This window comes from Balaenoptera physalus (assembly GCF_965194825.1).
Source record: "Balaenoptera physalus genome assembly, chromosome: 10".
NCBI lineage: Eukaryota > Metazoa > Chordata > Mammalia > Artiodactyla > Balaenopteridae > Balaenoptera > Balaenoptera physalus.
The window spans coordinates 29,417,273-29,439,404 of record NC_138889.1 but is presented as its reverse complement, the minus strand read 5'-3'; the positions used below and the strand labels follow the sequence as shown (position 1 = coordinate 29,439,404).

At 34.5% G+C, this 22,132-nt stretch overlaps 1 protein-coding gene across 2 annotated transcripts in view; it reads left to right on the top strand.

Moving 5' to 3' along the window:
• Window positions 1-22,132, top strand: part of CWF19L2 (CWF19 like cell cycle control factor 2) — a 193,614-nt gene that overhangs the window by 74,733 nt on the left and 96,749 nt on the right. For both annotated transcript variants that reach the window (XM_082409913.1, XM_082409912.1), the window contains exons 9-10: window positions 10,742-10,838; window positions 12,466-12,558. In XM_082409913.1, the coding sequence (XP_082266039.1) occupies window positions 10,742-10,838; window positions 12,466-12,558 (190 nt within the window). The remainder of the gene's footprint in view (window positions 1-10,741; window positions 10,839-12,465; window positions 12,559-22,132) is intronic.

The following is a 22,132-nucleotide window of genomic DNA, read 5'->3' as shown; positions in this document are numbered from 1 at the left end:
ATATTTTCTCCCATTCTGAGGGTTGTCTTTTGGTCTTGTTTATAGTTTCCTTTGCTGTGCAAAAGCTTTGAAGTTTCATTAGGTCCCGTTTGTTTATTTTTGTTTTTATTTCCATTTCTCTAGGAGCTGGGTCAAAAAGGATCTTGCTGTGATTTATGTCATAGAGTGTTCTGCCTATGTTTTCCTCTAAGAGTTTGATAGTGTCTGGCTTTACACTTAGGTCTTTAATCCATTTTGAGTTTATTTTTGTGTATGGTGTCAGGGAGTGTTCTAATTTCATACTTTTACATGTACCTGTCCAGTTTTCCCAGCACCACTTATTGAGGAGGCTGTCTTTTCTCCACTGTAAATGCTTGCCTCCTTTATCAAAGATAAGGTGACCATATGTGTGTGGGTTTATCTCTGGGCTTTCTATCCTGTTCTATTGATCTATATTTCTATTTTTCTGCCAGTACCAAACTGTCTTGATTACTGTAGCTTTGTAATATAGTCTGAAGTCAGGGAGCCTGATTCCTCCAGCTCCATGTTTCGTTCTCAAGATTGCTTTGGCTATTCGGGGTCTTTTGTGTTTCCATACAAATTGTGAAATTTTTTGTTCTAGTTCTGTGAAAAATGCCAGTGGTAGTTTGATAGGGATTGCATTGAATCTGTAGATTGCTTTGGGTAGTAGAGTCATTTTCACAATGTTGATTCTTCCAATCCAAGAACATGGTATATCTCTCCATCTATTTGTATCATCTTTAATTTCTTTCATCAGTGTCCTATAATTTTCTGCATACAGGTCTTTTGTCTCCTTAGGTAGGTTTATTCCTAGATATTTTATTCTTTTTGTTGCAATGGTAAACGGGAGTGTTTTCTTAATTTCACTTTCAGATTTTTCATCATTAGTATATAGGAATGCAAGAGATTTCTGTGCATTAATTTTGTATCCTGCTACTTTACCAAATTCGTTGATAAGCTCTAGTAGTTTTCTGGTGGCAGTTTTAGGATTCTCTATGTATAGTATCATGTCATCTGCAAACAGTGACAGCTTTACTTCTTCTTTTCCGATTTGGATTCCTTTTATTTCTTTTTCTTCTCTGATTGCTGTGGCTAACACTTCCAAAACTATGTTGAATAATAGTGGTGAGAGTGGGCAACCTTGTCTTGTTCCTGATCTTAGTGGAAATGGTTTCAGTTTTTCACCATTGAGGACAATGTTGGCTGTGGGTTTGTCATATATGGCCTTTATTATGTTGAGGAAAGTTCCCTCTATGCCTACTTTCTGCAGGGCTTTTATCATAAATGGGTGTTGAATTTTGTCGAAAGCTTTCTCTGCATCTATTGAGATGATCATATGGTTTTTCTCCTTCAATTTGTTAATATGAGGTATCACGTTGATTGATTTGCATATATTGAAGAATCCTTGCATTCCTGGATTAAACCCCACTTGATCATGGTGTATAATCCTTTTAATGTGCTGTTGGATTCTGTTTGCTGGTATTTTGTTGAGGATTTTTGCATCTATGTTCATCAGTGATATTTCCCTGTAGTTTTCTTTCTTTGTGACATCTTTGTCTGGTTTTGGTATCAGGGTGATGGTGGCCTCGAAGAATGAGTTGGGGAGTGTTCCTCCTTCTGCAATATTTTGGAAGAGTTTGAGAAAGATAGGTGTTAGCTCTTCTCTAAATGTTTGATAGAATGCACCTGTGAAGCCATCTGGTCCTGGGCTTTTGTTTGTTGGAAGGTTTTTAATCACAGTTTCAATTTCAGTGCTTGTGATTGGTCTGTTCATATTTTCTCTTTCTTCCTGGTTCAGTCTCGGTAGGTTGTGCTTTTCTAAGAATCTGTCCATTTCTCCCAGGTTGTCCATTTTATTGGCATAGAGTTGCTTGTAGTAATCTCTCATGATCGTTTGTATTTCTGCAGTGTCAGTGGTTACTTCTCCTTTTTCATTTCTAATTCTATTGATTTGAGTCTTCTCCCTTTTTCTCTTGATGAGTCTGTCTAATGGTTTATCAATTTTGTTTAACTTCTCAAAGAACTAGCTTTTAGTTTCATTGATTTTTGCTATTGTTTTCTTCATTTCTTTTTCATTTATTTCTGATCTGATCTTTATGATTTCTTTCCTTCTGCTAGCTTTGGGGTTTTTTTGCTCTTCTTTCTCTAATTGCTTTAGTGCAAGGTTAGGTTGTTTATTCGAGATGTTTCCTGTTTCTTGAGGTAGGCTTGTCTTGCTATAAACTTCCCTCTTAGCACTGCTTTTGCTGCATCCCATAGGTTTTGGGATGTCGTGTCTCCATTCTCATTTGTTTCTAGGTATTTTTTGATTTCCCCTTTGATTTCTTCAGTGATCACTTCGTTATTAAGTAGTGTATTGTGTAGCCTCCATGTGTTTGTATTTTTTACAGAAATTTTCCTGTAATTGATATCTAGTCTCATAGCATTGTGGTCAGAAAAGATACTTGATATGATTTCAAATTTTCTTAAATTTACCAAGGCTTGATTTGTGACCCAAGATATGATCTATCCTGGAGAATGTTCCATGAGCACTTGAGAAAAATGTGTATTCTGTTGTCTTTGGGTGGAATGTCCTATAAATATCAATTAAGTCCATCTTGTTTAATGTATCATTTAAAGCTTGTGTTTCCTTATTTATTTTCATTTTGGATGATCTGTCTATTGGTGAAAGTGGGGTGTTAAAGTCCCCTACTATGATTGTGTTACTGTCGATTTCCCCTTTTATGGCTGTTAGTATTTGCCTTATGTATTGAGGTGCTCCTATGTTGGGTGCATAAATATTTACAATTGTTATACCTTCCTCTTGGATCGATCCCTTGATCATTATATAGTGTCCTTCTTTGTGTCTTGTAATAGTCTTTATTTTAAAGTCTATTTTGTCTGATATGAGAATTGCTACTCCAGCTTTCTTTTGATTTCCATTTGCATGGAATATCTTTTTCCATCCCCTCACTTTCAGTCTGTATGTGTGTCTGGATCTGAAGTGGTCTCTTGTAGATAGCATATGTATGAGTCTTGCTTTTGTATCCATTCAGCCAGTCTGTGTCTTTTGGTGGGAGCATTTAATCCATTTACATTTAAGGTAATTATCGATATGTATGTTCCTATTCCCTTTTTGTTAAATATTTTGTGTTTGTTATTGTAGGTGTTTTCCTTCTCTTGTGTCTCTTGCCTAGAGAATTTCCTTTAGCATTTGTTGTAAAGCTGGTTTGGTGGTGCTGAACTCTCTCAGCTTTTTCTTGTCTGTAAAGGTTTTAATTTCTCCATCAAATCTGAATGAGATCCTTGCTGGGTAGAGTAACCTTGGTTGTAGGTTTTTCTCCTTCATCACTTTAAGTTTATCCTGCCATTCCCTTTTGGCTTGTAGAGTTTCTGCTGAAAGATCAGCTGTTAACCTTATGGGGATTTCTTTGTGTGTTATTTATTGTTTTTCCCTTGCTGCTTTTAATATGTTTTCTTTATATTTAATTTTTGATAATTTTATTAATATGTGTCTTGGCGTGTTTCTCTTTGGATTTATCTTGTATGGGACTCTCTGTGCTTCCAGGACTTGATTAAGTATTTCCTTTCGCATATTAGGGAAGTTTTCAACTATAATCTCTTCAAATATTTTCTCAGTCCCTTTCTTTTTCTTTTCTTCTTCTGGGACCCCTATAATTCGAATGTTGGTGCATTTAATGTTGTCCCAGAGGTCTCTGAGACTGTCCTCCGTTCTTTTCATTCTTTTTTCTTTATTCTGTTCCGCAGCAGTGAATTCCACCATTCTGTCTTCCAGGTCACTTATCCGTTCTTCTGCCTCAGTTATTCTGCTATTGATCCCGTGTAGAGTATTTTTAATTTCATTTATTGTGTTTTTCATCGTTGCTTGGTTCCTCTTTAATTCTTCTACATCCTTGTTAAATGTTTCTTGCATTTTGTCTATTTTATTTCCAAGATTTTGGATCATCTTTACTATCATTATTCTGAATTCTTTTTCAGGTAGACTGCCTATTTCCTCTTCATTTGTTAGGTCTGGTGTGTTTTGACCCTGCTCCTTCACCTGCTGTTGTTTTTTTGTCTTCTCATTTTGCTTTTCTTACTGTGTTTGGGATCTCCTTTTCACAGGCTGCAGGTTCGTAGTTCCCGTTGTTTTTGGTATCTGTCCCCAGTGGCTAAGGTTGTTTCAGTGGGTTGTGTAGGCTTCCTGGTGGAGGGGACTAGTGCCTGTGTTCTGGTGGATGAGGTTGGATCTTGTCTTTCTGGTGGGCACGTCCACGTCTGGTGGTGTATTTTGGGGTGTCTGTGGCCTTATTATGATTTTAGGCAGTCTCTCTGCTAATGGATGGGGCTGTGTTCCTGTCTTGCTAGTTGTTTGACATAGGGTGTCCAGCACTGTAGCTTGCTGGTCATCGAGTGAAGCTGGGTCTTGATGTTGAGATGGAGATCTCTGAGAGATTTTCGCCGTTTGGTATTACGTGGAGCTGGGAGGTCTCTTGTGGACCAGTGACCTGAAGTTGGCTCTCCCACCTCAGAGGCACAGCCGTGATGTCTGGTTGGAGCACCAAGAGCCTTTCATCCACACGGCTCAGAATAAAATGGAGAAAAAAATAGAAAGAAAGAAAGAGGATAAAATAAAATAAAATAAAGCTATTATAATAAAAAATAAGAAAAAAATTATTAAAAATAAATGTATTCAGAAAAAAAATTTTTTTTAATTTTTAAAAATAGATTTATTAATTTTTTATAGTAAAAGATAAAAAAATTATTAAGAACAAAATTTATTAAGAAAAAAAAATTTTATTTTATTTTTACAAAAATATATTACTGAACCTTTGGAATAAAATCCCCTTAAAATTATTCCATGTGCACATGTTTCCTTTAAGTCATCCTTAGAAACTGAAAGTGAGAGAAATAGACTGTTTCTTTTACTCATTCAAATTTGAAAAAAATTATCTGGTCTTGTGTGACAAAGAATGAAGTAACAAGAGAGGTTGTTTTTGTATCAGAGATATTCTTTGGAACTTAAGTCATATGCCTTTGACAAATTCCTTCTGGTATTCATCTCATGTTTATTGACATTTTTTTGGAAATATTATTGGGGTGCCTGAAATTCAAATAAATTACATTTACAATACAAGAAAAATGATGTATACCTCAGAATTTAATTTGAAAAAAGTTACTGAAAAATATTTTCCATACAAAAAACGTACAACTAATGATACAAGCAATATCTTTTATTAAAGCATGTAAAAACGAGTAACGTTCTCCTGCTTACACGACTGCAGGGTCCCCACTGCATTGGTTTTAAAAATGTAGACTGAAGGAACTTGACAGGGAATAAAAATATGTTTTTTCTAATGGTGCTTTACCTGAAATATTTTACATTTCTTAGTCTAAGCACCATAGTATTGCCTTTCCTTTCACCAATATGAGTAGAAATGGGTTTTTTTTGGATTTCCTACAGAGATTAATGTCTTTAAAAAAAAAACCCTCTAACAGATTTCTTTTTTTTTTGCCCAAAAGGAATTCAGTATTTAAATATAATTTCCACATATGGTTAAAGTTTCGATTTTGAGCTCTTTGTGTGTTTTGCTATTACTTGCTCAGAATATATGTTGAAAACTCAGGTTAATTTCAGTAGAGTATGATAAAATCTAGATATGGAAGAAAACTAGTAATATCATAGATATTTGTGATTATGACTGATTTTTTTCTGCTTTAAATTTTTTTATCACTCCCTTTGAGGGTTTTTAAAAATAACAATTTATTGAAGTATAATCTACATAAAACTGCATATGTACAAATTGCATATGTATATAAAGTGTACAATTTGATAAGTTTTTGAAATGTGTATATTCTAATAAAACCATCACCCCCAAAAGTTTCCTGGTGCCCTTTCATAATCATCCCTCCTGCCTCTCCACACACCCTAGCAACCCCCCTAGACAACTACTCATCTTTTTTTTTTTTTTAATTATAGACTGGTTTGTATTTTCTAGAGTTTTATATAAATGGGATCATACCTCATACCTTATACACTTTTTTTTTTGCTCTGGCTGGCTTCTTTCATTCTGCATGATTATTTTGAATTTCATCCATGTTGTTGCATATAACAATAGTTTGTTCCTTTTTGTTGATGGATAGCATGCCATTAGCAGATATATTGTACCACAATTTGTTTTTTCATTCACCTGCTGTTGGACATTTAGAATGTTTTTAGTTTTTGGCTGCTATAAATAAAGCTTCTTTGAACATTCATGTACAAGTCTTAGTATGAACGTACACTTTCTTTTCTCTTGAGTAAATACCTAGGAGAAGAATGGCTAGATTATATGATAACTATATATTTAAATTTTAAGAAACTGCCAAAGTGTTTTACCAAGTGGTTGTATCATTTTACACTACCACCAGCAGTGTTAGACTTCCAGTTCCTCTACCTTCTTGCAGGAACTTGGAATAGTCAGTCTTTTTAATTTTCACTGTTCTAGAGGATGTGTAGCAGTATCTCATGGTTTTGTGTTCCCCTAATGACTGTTGATGTTGAACATCTCTTCAGGTGCTTATTTGCCTTCCAGATAGCTTTTCATAAAGTGCTTAGAATGTGTGTTCGTTTTGCTTCTATCATTTCTTTATTGGTAATTTGTATCTTTTTTTTCCCTGATCATTCAGGCTAGAAGTTTATCAATTTTACTGATTGTCTTAACCAGTTTTTAGTTTCATTGAATTTCTTTATTGTTTCTGTTTTTTATTTATTTCCACTTTGATTTTTATTACTTCTTATATTCTGCTTACTTTGGATTTAATTTGTTCTTTTTCTGCTTTCTTCAGTTGTAAGCTGATATCATTGATTTGAGATCTTCTTTTCTAATATAAGTATTTAGTGTTATAAATTTCCTTGTAAGTAATGCTTTAGCAGCATCCCACAAATTCTGATATGTTGTGTTTATATTTTTATTCAGTTGAAAATACTTTTAAATTTCTCTTTGATTCTGTTCTTGACACATGGGTTATTTACATGTGTGCTAAATTAGTTTTAGTTAGTTTCCAAATAGTTCAGGATTTTTGCAGATGTCTTTGGTAATTTCTAATTTAATTTCACTGTGGTCAGAGAACTTACTTTGTATGGCTTGAATCCCTTTATATTTACTGAAACTTGTTTTATGGCTCAGGATATCATCTATTTGGTTAATGTTTTATATGCACTTGGAAAGAATGTGTATTCTGTTGTTGGGTGGAGTATTCTGTGAATGTTGATTAGGTCATATTAGTTGCTAGTGTTATTCAGGTCTTCCATATCCTTGCTGATTTTGTCTTTACTTATTCTATCAAGTATTGAGAGTGGGTTCTTGAAATCAGCAACTATAATTGTAGATTTGTCTACTTCTCTGGAATTTTGTCAGTTTTTGCTTTATGTATTTTGTTGCTCTGTTATTAGGTGCATAAATATTTACAGATTCTTCTGTACTCTTGATGGATTGACTTCTTTTTCATATGAAATGACTTTCTTGGTCCCTGGCAATATTTTTTGCTCTGTAATCTAATTTGATATTTAGTAAACCTCTTCAGCTTTTTTTTGACTAGTGTTAAAACATGTTACATCTTCTTCCATCATGTTATATTTAACATTTATGTCTTTATAGTGCATTTCTTGTAGTTGAGTTTTGCTTTTATATCCATCTGATGATTTCTGCCTTTTAAATTCAGGTGTTTAGACCATTTATGTATATTGTGATATAATTAGGTTCAAATCTGTAATTTTCCTGTTTGGTTTCTCTTTGTCTTATCTGTTTTTTATTCTTTTTTTAAAAATTTTTTAAAAATTTTATTTGTTTATTTATTTATGGCTGTGTTGGGTCCTCGTTTCTGCGCGAGGGCTTTCTCTAGTTGCGGCAAGTGGGGGCCACTCTTCATCGCGGTGCACGGTCCTCTCACTATCGCGGCCTCTCTTGTTGTGGAGCACAGGCTCCAGATGCGCAGGCTCAGTAATTGTGGCTCACGGGCCTAGTTGCTCCGCGGCATGTGGGATCTTCCCAGACCAGGGCTCGAACCCGTGTCCCCCGCACCGGCAGGCAGACTGTCAACCACTGCGCCACCAGGGAAACCCCCCTTCTTCTTTTTAAAAAATATTTCCTTCCTTCCTTCCTTCCTCCGTCCCTCCTTCCCTTCCTTCCCTTCCTTCCTTCCTTTGCGCTGGGTCTTCGTTGCCTCACGTGGGATCTTCAGTTGTGGCGTGCAGGATCTTTTAGTTGTGGCATGCGGGCTTTTAGTTGCAGCATGCAGGATCTAATTCCCTGACTAGGGATTGATCCCTGGCCCCCTTCATTGGGAGCGTGGAGTCTTAACCACTGGACCACCAGGGAAGTCCTATTCTCTTTTTCTTCTTTATCTGACTTCTTTTGGATTGAGTATTTTTATGATTCCATTTCATTTCTTTAGTTGTATACTTTTCGTTATTTTAATGATTTCTTTAGCTTTGACAGCATACATCTTTAATTTATTTACCTTCAAGTGATATTATGCCACTCCTGTATAAGAACTTTACAATAGTTTATTTACATTTCTCCCCATCCTGTCCTTTTTGTTAGTGTTGTCATACAGTTTACTTATACCAGTTATAAACCACTGTTGTTATTTTTGTTTAAATACTTATCTTAAAGAGATTTAAGTAATAAGAAGCAAGTATTAAATATTTACCCTTGTAGTCATCATTTCTGTTGCTCTTCCTTCCTTTGGGTTTATCCATATTTCAGTCTGGTATAATTTTTCTTCTGCCTGAAGGCTTTTGTTTAATATTCTTTCAGCTTTTTATGTCTGAAAAACTCTTCATTTCACTTTTTTTTAAAAGATATTTTCACTTGATATAGAATTCTAGGTTGGCATTTTAAAGTACTTTAAAGATATTGCTACTCTCTTCTTGCTTACATTTTTTCTGGTGAGAAATCTGCTGTCATACTTTCCTTTGTTTCTATGTGCATTACTGTCTTTTTTTTTCCTCCTATGGCTGCTCTGAAATGTTCTCTTTATCACTAGTTTTGAGCAATTTGATTATGATGTGCCTTGCTGTGGTTTTTTTTTCAGGTCATATTTTTGTTTGTCTTGTTCTTGTACTTGGGATTCTGTGAGCTTCTTGGATATGAAAGTTTTTTAGTTCTCAACATATTTGGTAAATTTTCGCCTTTGCTTCTTCTGTCTCCCATTTCTTTCAGGGACTCCAATGGCATGAATAGTAGGGTATTTAAGGTTGTCCCATAGCTCTTGGTTGTTCTTTTCTGTTTTTAAAATTCTTTTTCTCTGTGTGTTTCATTTTGCATAGTTTCTAATGCTTCAAGTTAACTGATTTTTTCTTTTGCAGTCTAATCTTACATTAATCCTTTTCAGTGTATTTTTTTATCTCAGACATTGTAATTTCCCTTGTAGAAACTAAATTCTTATCTATTTTATATCTTAGTTGTCTCTAACTTTTTGAACATATAGAATAAATTTATAATAATAACTTCTAATGCCCTTGTCTGCTGTTTCTTACATCTGTGTCAGTTCTGGGTTTGATTGATAACTTTCTATCCTAATTATGGGTTTTACTTTTCTACATCTTTGCATGTCTGATAATCTTTAATTGGATACTAGATATTATGAATTTTACTTTGTTGAGTGCTGGGTATTTTTGCATTCCTGTAAGAATTCTTGAGCTTTATTTTGGGACACAGTTAACTTAATTGGAGACTGTTTGGTCCTTTTGACTTCTGCTTTTTATATTTGTTAGGTGGGCTGAGAGCAGCATTTAGTCTAGGACTTATTTCCCACTAATGAAGCAAGACCCTTAATATTCTACCCAGTGCTTTCAGAATTATGAATTTTCCTAGTCTGACTTGTAGGACCAGGCACTATTTCCAGGAGTGCCAAATACTCTTCCTTTAACTCTTTGGGATCGTTCTTTCCCTGACTCTAGGTAGTGTCTTGCTGAATACTCAACGGGAACTCTGCACTTCTCTGGGATTCTTTCACTGTGTAGCTCTCCCCTCTCTAGCTGCCTTGGACTCTTAGCTATGTCTCTCTCATTAAGGAGTCCTTCATGCTCTGCCTGGGTTCACCCTCCCTGCACTGTAGTCTCAAATCTTTCTTAAGGCAGTAAGTTGGGACCACTTTGTATATGCCAGGAATCTGACCTTGGCTGGAAATTTCTCTTTTCTTCTGTGAGGCTTCCATAGTATAGGTTTCACACATGATATAGTTGTAAATTAGTTTATGTTGTCTAATTCTGGGTTGACTTTGCAAGAGCACATGGTCACTGTTTTTATTCTTTAAATGCAGTTAAATGTAATTTCCTGATTATAGTTTCTTAGATTATCAGTAATTTATCACATTGAATGAGAAGAGTTTCCCTAGCTGTGTAGAGTTATGGCCTGATTCTAGTGTTTTAATTTTTGTTTGTTTCTTTTTTAGAATGAGTATGGGAATATTAAGTAATGAAGAATAGCTGACTTATATTATTTTTCTCATTGCTACTGGATATTTGGTCAGATATTATAACTGCCATAGGCCATCATGGCATTGTAACATAGAATCTTTAAGTACTGATTTATGGTGGAGCATTGAGGGTTATTTATTTATTTAATGTACTAGAATCATGATCTATTTGTGCTGAATGCTTTGTTAAGGTCAATTAAAGTAACATTTGAATATTGGTGATGTTACTTGCAACAACTTACTTGTTATTAATATGTACCTGTATTTCATTTGCTCTTAATCTGTCCTGTTCAAACAGGAGTAGTCCAGTGGATGACTCTATCCACATCTTGAGTGTTGATGAGAAGAACAAGTTGGGAGCCAGGATTATCAAGGCAGAGATGATGGGAAATATGGTAAGACTTATATGTTGTTCTTTTGGAGAATAATTGCTAAATATTTAACTTCTTACAAGTAATTTTGGAAGTTCCTTAGCTATGTGGATGTAGCACTCTTTGAAAATAACTGGTGCTTATTGATTCTTTGAAGAAATTCTTGAACACTTCTAAGAACAGTACTGTCTACTTCTAAGTAAATTATGTAATTTGTCAAATTTCTGAAATTTAAGATTCTAGGGAACTAAATGCTTTTTAATTTTCTTTTTAACTTGGATATTTGCTTTATTATTGTATTTACAACTTATTGAACGTATTTGAGGGAGATAAAGATGTCCCTGTCTTTCCCTTTTTTACTCATATTTTGTTAAGAATGTGTATTACTTTCTTAAATTCCCTTACTTAGGAACTTTAAAAATGAGCTAATAAAAAGGATGGTTAACTCATTTTTTCAAATCTTAAGGCAACATATTTGTGCCTGACAATGTGTTAAATGCTTTGTGTAGATTAGCTCACTTTATTCCCATAATAATGTTGTGATTTGAAACTTACTTAACTCACAATTGAATAGAAATCAGAATTATTTGGTAAGAGTGGCATCTATCTATTATAGTGTCACATTTATATTATACAAATACTGTTACATTGCACATGGCAGAATAACAAAGTCAGGCAGCTTTCCATGTCTTGACAAAATTGATTCCCTCATGGTCATATGTATGTATGCATCTCAGATCCAAATATAAGTGATCTTGAGTAGTGTTCTGTTTTGGTGTACCATCAGTATGACACTCTTTAGTAGAACAAAAAGTAGCCAAACATGATAACTTCTGTTTTTATTAGTTTATATCTGTAATAAAAGTCATATCTTGCATTTACTGCTCTCTCTCTTTGAATCTGGTTCTTGGTAACACTGAACTTAAGCTCAACCCAGAAATTAGTAAGCAAGACAGACCACCACCACCACCAACAGCAAGAAAGTAACATATGAGTTTTGAAAGCACAATGAAATTAGTTAAAATAGTGAAAGAGAGGTCACCAAGTTAAGAGGTTAACATATGTTAAAAGAAATGTTCTGTGTTCATGGAACCACTGCAGTGGAGAATACTGTCTTTGCTTGTCATGTAATTCTGTTTATTTAATTTATTTCATTGTGATTTATTGCTTTATATGTCAGTTTTTTAATATAAATTTTTATAGATTTCCTAGAGTAAAAATAAAATACATACAGAATTTTTATCTAAATTACTTAACAATAAAGAAGGTAATATTTTAAATCTTGTGATGGCTTTCTTTTTACAAATAACTGAAATTTTGAGTATTGGAAGTTTATAATATCTAAGGAATTATAAAAATGCCATTCTTAAGGTTATGTATTTCTTTCATTTCCCTATCTTCCCTAAAATATATGTCCTTGTAATTATTAACCTTCAAAGCATAAACAATTTCTACAGGTATTTGAGAATTTGTTACCCAGATGAGTTCATTAAAAAGTAACATACTAGGCTGTGAGTTGGTAACTAGATTTAGGTGAGAGCTACTTGGATGTTTGCTATGCTGTTTTCCCTATTGTTACGTGAATTTGAAATATTCTACAAATGAAGAAGCTATGTTATCACACCTACTTTTCTTGTCTTTCTATTTGAAGGAATTAGCTGAACAACTTAAAGCCCAACTTGACAAGGCAAATAAATTCGAAGACAACATAATGCAGATATCATCAAAAAAATCTGGGGTAGAGGTAAGTAATAAAAGTTTGTTTATAGGTAGCCAGTTACCATGTATAATACTTCTACTTGACAGTGGTAATATTTTAATGTTAAATGTGTCTATATCTGTGTCGGTGTGCTTGTATGTATTTATGCTTGTTTGCTTGTTTTTAAAATTTATTTGCATATGTATTCTCTTATGTTCCACCATTGTGTCCTGGTGGAAAAAAGCCTAGGCCTACAGCTAGGCCTAGGGCCAAGGAGACCTGGTTTTTTTCTGGGCTCTGCCATTTACTGACTGACCTTGCACAAGTCAAGGTCATTATCTCCTCCTCCAGAATGAGAGACTTGAATTTGATATCCATTTCATGTAAAATATTTTGTTCTAGGATTCATTCACCTATCTGTTGGTCAGTAAAACAGATGAAAACACCTGTCTGCATGGAGTTTTATTTCGGTAGTAAGAAAGAGATAATAAATAATAAAAATTTTTAAAAAGTTATATATTTTAGGCAGGGTAGTAGGGATCTTGAGTGCCAGGTATGCTGTGTGTTTATGTGTATGTGTATGTCTTGGGATGCACAGGCTAATTCTCATTGAAAAAGTGACATTGATACAAGGACTTGAAGTTAAACAGTGATCTTTGTGGATCTGAGTGAAGAGCACTGTGGACATAAGAAACAGAGAATTTAAAGTTCCAAAGATTGGACATGTGTCCAATGTGTAGGAAGAACAGCAAGGAGACCAGTGTTGTTGGAGTGGAATGAATGAAAGAGAGGAAAGTAGAAGATCCAGATTAGAGAGATTGTGGGAGGCCAGATCATGTTAAGCTTGAAAGTCATAGTAAGGAAGTATTGGGTTGGCCAAGAAGTTTGTTTGGGTTTTCATACCATCTTATGGAAAAATCCGAATGAACTTTTTGACCAACCCAATAGGTTTTTATTCTGGGTGAGAGGTAAAGCTATTTAAGATTTTTGAGCAGAAAATGTATTTTGACAGGACCATCCTGGCTTCTTTGTTAAGAGTAGATTGGAGGAGAATAAGGTCAGACACAGGGTCTAGTTAAGCTTTTGCCATAATACATACAAGAAACGATAGTGGACTTGACCAAGATAGTAGCTGAAGAGATGGTTAGAAGTGATTAAATTTTTTATATGCACAAATGTTTTCTGTGTATATTTTGAAGGAGAGCAGACAGGATTTTTATGATGGTTTAGATGGGAGGGGAATATGGATTAAAGAGAAGAGGAAAAGTAGACTCCAGAGATATTTACCTGAGCAGCTAGAAGAATAGAATGGCCATTATTTGAGATGTGGGAGAAAGAGTAGGTTTGGAGCTAAGATTGGAAGTTCTGTTTTGGGTATATTGAGCTTGTATGTCTTTTAGATGTGAAACAAGTAGAGCTATCAAGTAGGCAGATGGATATAGTTGGGAGTTGAGAGAAACCTGAACTGGAAATAGAAATTGGGGCATTATTAACATATAAATGGTGTTTAAATTCACGATACTGCATGAAATCTCCACAGGAGTAAATGGAGATAGAAAAAGGCAAAGGATTGGTTTGGTTGCATTACAGTGTTGAGAGGTTTATAGAGTGGTTTATAACTGATTTTAAAGGAGTATTCTCAAAGATTAATTTATATAATTTAATGGTAGTGTGAGAGGAGGTGAGAATCTATGAAGTCAGGTTTCATAGAATTTTTTCAAGCTTCAATTATTAATGACTTAGATAATAGTACAGAGAATATGTTTTTGAAATAGGCTGTTTTTACTAAGTTGTGCTAGTCATGTTTTTAAAAAGTGGATAACTTGGAGTTTCTTGTACAGATTAAGGAATTGAGAATGGGAAACTATAAGTAGGATTAAAAAGTAGGGACTAAAAGAGTATAGCTAAAACTAGTTATACTGTGTACACTTTTGCCAGATTTATTTTTTCAAGTGTCTTTGTGGTCATAATACTTCTGAAATTTTATGTGGTTTCTTAGTGCTAACTGTATTAAGTACTAGATCTTCCTGCAGTATATCCTTTCAAAGTATAACCCCATTTTCCAGCCTTACCTCCAAAGCTTTTTTATACGTAACCTACATGTTTCTTTGACATTTACATATGCTATTAATTATCTGTGCTGGATATCACCCTCTTGAGGCTATCCACTTTTCATTTTGTCTTTACTCCATTATGAAGTCTTTTTTTCTCATCCTTTTGAACAGTTATAACCTTTTACTCTTTTGAAACTTAAAGACTTTTAAAATATTCACTACGGAATTTGTCTTTTCAAATTATATATATTTGTATTCTTGTTATACTTATCTCTTTTTTGATACTTGTCACTTTATATGAGAGGGTTCTAAAACTGTGGCTGAATTTCAGGGGATTCTTGAAATTGAAAGTTCATCTGAAAAAATTGAAGCAGATCTTCTATTAAATAACATTTCTTCTCCTGTTCTAAGGATATCGTAGAGTACTGACAGACTATATCTCATCCCTTGTGCATATATCTCTATACCATTACTGATTTCTTTATGTTTTTCAGCTCCTCCTAGCTTTTGAGCATTGTATCTCATAACTCAGGGAAGTAGAATTCAAAGTTGTATTCAAAGTAGAATTTCTATTTGTGAGTCTCTTTTGGAAACTGTATAACCCTTTGAAGCTTCAAATATAAAGGTTTTTATTCTATGGATTCTTTTTTTTTTAACATTTTTTCCTAGTTTTATTGAGAAATAATTGACATACATCACTGCTTACAGTGTACAGCATGGTGATTTGATTTACATATGTTGTGAAATGGTTATCACAACAGGTTTAGTTAACATCCATCATCTCATATAGATATAATAAAAAGAAAAGAAAAAATCAGTGTGATGAGAACTCTTAGGATCTACTTTCATAACAGTTTTCCCATATATCATACAGCGTGTTAACTATAGTCATCATGTTGTGCATTACATGTCTAGTACTTATTTTTCTTGTAACTGGAAGTTTGTACATTTTGACCACCTTCCTCCAACTCCCCCACCCTTAGGATGTTCACAGTTTAACTGTGAAAAAGCACCTATTAAATTCATACAAACGAATGGAGTGATAATTATAGGAATTTCAGGTATCAGCAGTGTTTTTCTTTTGGGGATGGTGGTGTGTGGATGTAACGTGGGATAGACAGCTATACAGGGTGGCCAGGGAAGGGTATCTTTCTGCAATTTCTGAAACTATACCGGTAGGTTATCGCTTTTTATTTATTTTTTTGGTTACAAGTATTATTTATTTATTTATTTATTTGGAGTAGAGTTGATTTACAATGTTGTGTTAGTTTCAGGTGTACAGCAATGTGAATCAGTTATACATATACATATATCCACTCTTTTTTTTTTTTTTAGATTCTTTTCCCATATAGGCCATTACAGAATACTGAGTAGAGTTCCCTGTGCTATACAGCAAGTTCTTATATCCTGAGGATTCTTTGACCAGAAAAGAAAATTTCATTCTTCTATGCAGAGATAGGGCACTTGCACATTTAGTTAAAGCTTTACTAGGCATATATGTAAAACAAACCTTTGCCAACAATTCTGAAAGAATTCTCTTTCAGAGAATTCAAAGAGTGCCATTAAAGTCATTTATTCTATCAGGGTCAGCGCCTTGGTTTATCTACCTTTCAAAGTAGTTTGTTAAAAAATGAAAGTACAAAGTTGTTTACTACAACAAAGAAATGTGCTGATATTTTAGAGGAAAATCCTGAAATACTTCTGATAGAAATTTTGCCCTTTCAGAGAAAAGAAAATCCCATTCATAGAGCATTAAACATTGTTCTTTCATTTCTTAGCTTATTTGTTAGAAATGTTAGATTGTGTGAATAGGGTAAATCTCCTGATTCAGTGATCTATGAATATCTTTTTGGATTTAGTGAAAAACCATCAGCACTTGTAATTGTTGGTTTGCTTATTTCTCTCACCCTTTAGAAGTTGAACTTTTTAGTGTTTAGGACAAGGGCTATTTCAGTTCATATATATAGTGTCTAGGGTAATGCTTGGCATATTGTAAGCAATCAGAAAATAATTGAAATATTTCTTTTATGAATGTCCCTGATTTATTTTGTTCCCCATAGTTTTCTTTTTCATATTATTTTCCTTTATGGTTTATTATAGGATATTGAATATAGGTCCCAGTGCTGTACAGTAGGACCTTGTTGTTTATCCATTCTATATATGATAGTTTGGATCTGCTAATCTCAAATTCCCCATCTATCCCTCCCCAATACCCCCTCCCCCTTGGCAATGACAAGTCTGTTCTCCATGTCTATGAGTCTCTTTCTGTTTCATAAATAAGTTCATTTGTGTCATATTTTAGATTCCACATATAAGTGATATATGATGTTTGTCATTCTCATTTTGACTTGCTTCACTTAGTATGATAATCTCTGGGTGCATCCATGTTGCTGCAAATGGCTTTATTTCATTCTCTTATGGCTAAGTAGTATTCCATTGTATAAATATACTACATCTTCTTTATCCATTCATCTCTCAATGAACCAGTTAGGTTGCTTCCGTGTCTTGGCTATTGTAAATAGTGCTGCTATGAACATAGGGGTGCATGTATCATTTCAAATTACAGTTTTGTCCAGATACATGCCCAGGACTGGGATTGCTGGATCATATGGCAACTCTATTTTCAGTTTTGTGAGGAACCTCCATACTGTTTTCCGTAGTGGCTGCACCAATTTACATTCTCATTAACAGTGTAGGAGGGTTCCCATTTCTCCACACCCTGTCCAGCATTTTTTATTTGTAGATTTTTCAATGATGACCATTCTGACTGGTGTGAGGTGGTACCTCATTGTACTCTTGATTTGCATTTCTCTAATAATTAGCAACATTGAGTATCTTTTCCTGTGCCTATTGGCCATCTGTATGTCTTCTTTTTTTTTCTTATTTCTGAGATATACATTTTAAAGTAATAACTAGAATTATGACTTATAACATTATACCAGAATATATAAGATTTTTAGAAATTTCATGTAATGTCTGAAACATGTTAACATATTTCCATACAAATAACCCAAAGAAAGTTTAGTATTAGTTGTTTTTTGTTTGTTTGTTTGTTTATACTGCAGGTTCTAATTAGTCATCAGTTTTATACACATCAGTATATACATGTCAATCCCCACCGCCCAATTCAGCACACCACCATCCCCACCCCACCGCGGTTTTGCCCCCTTGGTGTCCATACGTTTGTTCTCTACATCTGTGTCTCAACTTCTGCCCTGCAAACTGGTTCATCTGTACCATTTTTCTAGGTTGCACATACATGTGTTAATATACGATATTTGTTTTTCTCTTTCTGACTTACTTCACTCTGTATGACAGTCTCTAGATCCATCCACGTCTCAACAAATGACTCAATTTCGTTCCTTTTTATGGCTGAGTAATATTCCATTGTATATATGTACCACAACTTCTTTATCCATTTGTCTGTCGTTGGGCATATAGGTTGCTTCCATGACCCGGCTATCGTAAATAGTGCTGCAATGAACATTGGGGTGCATGTGTCTTTTTGAATTATGGTTTTCTCGGGGTATATGCTCAGTAGTGGGATTGCTGGATCATATGGTAATTCTATTTATAGTTTTTTAAGGAACCTCCATACTGTTGTCCATAGTGGCTGTATCAGTTTACATTCCCACCAACAGTGAAAGAGGGTTCCCTTTTCTCCACACCCTCTCCAGCATTTGTTGTTGGTAGATTTTCTGATGATGCCCATTCTAACTGGTGTGAAGTGATACCTCATTGTAGTTTTGATTGGCATTTCTCTAATAATTAGTGATGTTGAACAGCTTTTCATGTGCTTCTTGGCCATCTGTATGTCTTCTTTGGAGAAATGTCTATTCAGGTCTTCTGCCCATTTTTGCATTGGGTTGTTTGTTTCTTTAATATTGAGCTGAATGAGCTGTTTATATATTTTGGAGATTAATCCTTTGTCCGTTGATTCGTTTGCAAATATTTTCTCCCATTCTGAGGGTTGTCTTTTCATCTTCTTTATGGTTTCCTTTGCTGTGCAAAAGCTTTTAAGTTTCATTAGGTCCCATTTGTTTATTTTTGTTTTAATGTCCATTAATCTAGGAGTTGGATCAGAAAAGATCTTGCTGTGATTTATGTCAAAGAGTGTTCTTGCTGTTTTCCTCTAAGACTTTTATAGTGTCTGGTCTTAAATTTAGGTCTCGAATCCATTTTGAGTTTATTTTTGTGTATGGTGTTAGGGAGTGTTCTAATTTCATTCTTTTACATGTAGCTGTCCAGTTTTCCCAGCACCACTTATTGAAGAGACTGTCTTTTCTCCATTGTATATCTTTGCCTCCTTTGTCATAGATTAGTTGACCATAGGTGCGTAGGGTTATCTCTGGGCTTTCTATCTTGTTCCATTGATCTATGTTTCTGTTTTTGTGCCAGTACTATATTGTCTTGATTACTGTAGCTTTGTAGTATAGTCTGAAGTCAGGGAGTCTGATTCCTCCAGCTCCATTTTTTTCCCTCAAGACTGCTTTGGCTATTCGGGGTCTTTTGTGTCTCCATACAAATTTTAAGATGATTTGTTCTAGTTCCGTAAAAAAATGCCATTGGTAATTTGATAGGGATTGCCTTGAATCTGTAGATTCCTTTGGGTAGTATAGTCATTTTCACAATATTGATTCTTCCAATCCAAGAACATGGTATATCTCTCCATCTGTTGGTATCATCTTTAATTTCTTTCAACAGTGTCTTATAGTTTTCTGCATACAGGTCTTTTGTCTCCCTAGGAAGGTTTATTCCTAGGTATTTTATTCTTTTTGTTGCAATGGTAAATGGGAGTGTTTCCATAATTTCTCTTTCAGGTTTTTCATCATTAGTGTATAGGAATGCAAGAGATTTCTGTGCATTAATTTTGTATCCTGCAACTTTACCAAATTCATTGATTAGCTCTAGTAGTTTTCTAGTGGCATTTTTAGGATTTTCTATGTATAGTATCATGTCATCTGCAAACAGTGACAGTTTTACTTCTTCTTTTCCAATTTGTATTTCTTTTATTTCTTTTTCTTGTTTGATTGCCGTGGCTAGGATTTCCAAAACTATGTTGAATAATAGTAGTGAGAGTGGACATCCTTGTCTTGTTCCTGATCTTAGAGGAAATGCTTTCAATTTTTCACCATTGAGAATGATGTTTGCTGTGGGTTTGTCATATATGGCCTTTATTATGTTGAGGTAGGTTCCCTCTATGCCCACTTTTTGGAGAGTTTTTATCATAAATGGGTGTTGAATTTTGTCAAAAGCTTTTTCTGCATCTATTGAGATGACCATATGGGTTTTATTCTTCAATTTGTTAATATGGTGCATCACATTGATTGATTTGCGTATATTGAAGAATCCTTGCTTCCATGGGATAAATTCCACTAGATTGTGGTGTATGATCCTTTTAACGTGTTGTTGGATTCTGTTTGCTAGTATTTTGTTGAGGATTTTTGCATCTATACTCATTAGTGATATTGGTCTGAAATTTTCTTTTTTTGTAGTATCTTTGTCTGGTTTTGGTATCAGGGTGATGGTGGCCTCATAGAATGAGTTTGGGAGTGTCCCTTCCTCTGCAAATTTTTGGAAGAGTTTGAGAAGAATGCGTGTGAGCTCTTCTCTAAATGTTTGATAGAATTCACCTGTGAAGCCATCTGGTCCTGGATATTTGTTTGTTGGAAGATTTTTAATCACAGTTTCAATTTCATTACTTGTGATTGGTCTGTTCATATGTTCTGTTTTTTCCTGGTTCAGTCTTTAAAGTTTATACCTTTCTAAGAATTTGTCCATTTCTTCCAGGTTGTCCATTTTATTGGCATAGAGTTTCTGGTAGTAGTCTCTTTGGATGCTTTGTATTTCTGCGGTGTCTGTTGTAACTTCTCCTTTTTCATTTCTAATTTAATTGATTTGAGTCCTCTCCCTCTTTTTCTTGATGAGGCTGGCTAATGGTTTATCAATTTTGTGTATCTTCTCAAAGAACCAGCTTTTAGTTTTATTGATGTTTGCTATTGTTTTCTTTGTTTCTATTTCATTTATTTCTGCTCTGATCTTTATGATTTCTTTCCTTCTGCTAACTTTGGGTTTTGTTTGTTCTTCTTTCTCTAGTTCCTTTAGTTGTAAGGTTAGATTGTTTACTTGAGATTTTTCTTGTTTCTTGAGGTAGGCTTGTATAGGTATAAACTTCCCTTTTAGAACTGCTTTTGCTGCATCCCATAGGTTTTGGATCATCGTGTTTTCATTGTCATTTGTCTCTAGGTATTTTTGATTTCCTCTTTGCTTTCTTCAGTGATCTCTTGGTTATTTAGTTACGTATTGTTTAACCTCCATGTTTGTGTTTTTTACGTTTTTTTCCCTGTAATTCATTTTTAATCTCATAGTGTTGTGGTCAGAAAAGATGCTTGATAGGATTTCAATTTTCTTAAATTTACTGAGGCTTGATTTGTGACCCAAGATGTGATCTATCCTGGAGGATGTTCTGTGCGCACTTGAGAAGAAAGTGTAATCTGCTGTTTTTGGATGGAGTGTCCTATAAATATCAATTAAATCTATCTGGTCTATTGTGTCATTTAAAGCTTCTGTTTCCTTATTTATTTTCATTTTGGATGATCTGTCCATTGGTGTAAGTGAGTTGTTAAAGTCCCCCACTATTTTTGTGTTACTGTCGATTTCCTCTTTTATAGCTGGTAGCAGTTGTCTTATGTATTGAGATGCTCCTATGTTGGGTACATATATGTTTATAATTGTTATATCTTCTTCTTGGATTAATCCCTTGATCATTATGTGGTGTCTTCCTTGTCTCTTGTAACATTCTTTATTTTAAAGTCTATTTTATCTGATATGAGTAAATGTACTGCAGATTTCTTTTGATTTCCATTTGCATTGGATATCTTTTTCTATCCCCTCACTTTCAGTCTGTACATGTCCCTAGGTCTGAAGTGCGTCTCTTGTAGACAGCATATATATGGGTCTTGTTTTTGTATCCATTCAGCAAGCCTGTGTCTTTTGGTTGGAGCATTTAATCCATCCATGTTTAAGGTAATCATTGATATGTATGTTCCTTTGACCATTTTCTTAATTGTTTTGGGTTTGTTTTTATAGGTCCTTTTCTTCTCTTGTGTTTCCCACTTAGAGAAGTTCCTTTAGCATTTGTTGTAGAGCTGGTTTGGTGGTGCTGAATTCTCTTAGCTTTTGCTTGTCTGTAAAGCTTTTGATTTCTCCATCTAATCTGAATGAGATCCTTGCCGGGTAGAGTAATCTTAGTTTTAGGTTCTTCCCTTTCATCACTTTAATATATCATGCCACTTCCTTCTGGCTTGTAAAGTTTCTGCTGAGAAATCAGCTGTTAACATTATGGGAGTTCCCTTGTATCTTATTTGTAGTTTTTCCCTTGCTGCTTTCAATAATTTTTCTTTGTCTTTAATTTTTGCCAGTTTGATTACTATGTGTCTCAGCGTGTTTTTCCTTGGGTTTATCCTGTATGGGACTCGCTTTGCCTCCTGGACTTGGGTGTCTATTTCCTTTCCCATGTTAGGGAAGTTTTCAACTATGATCTCTTGAAATATTCTCTCTGGTCC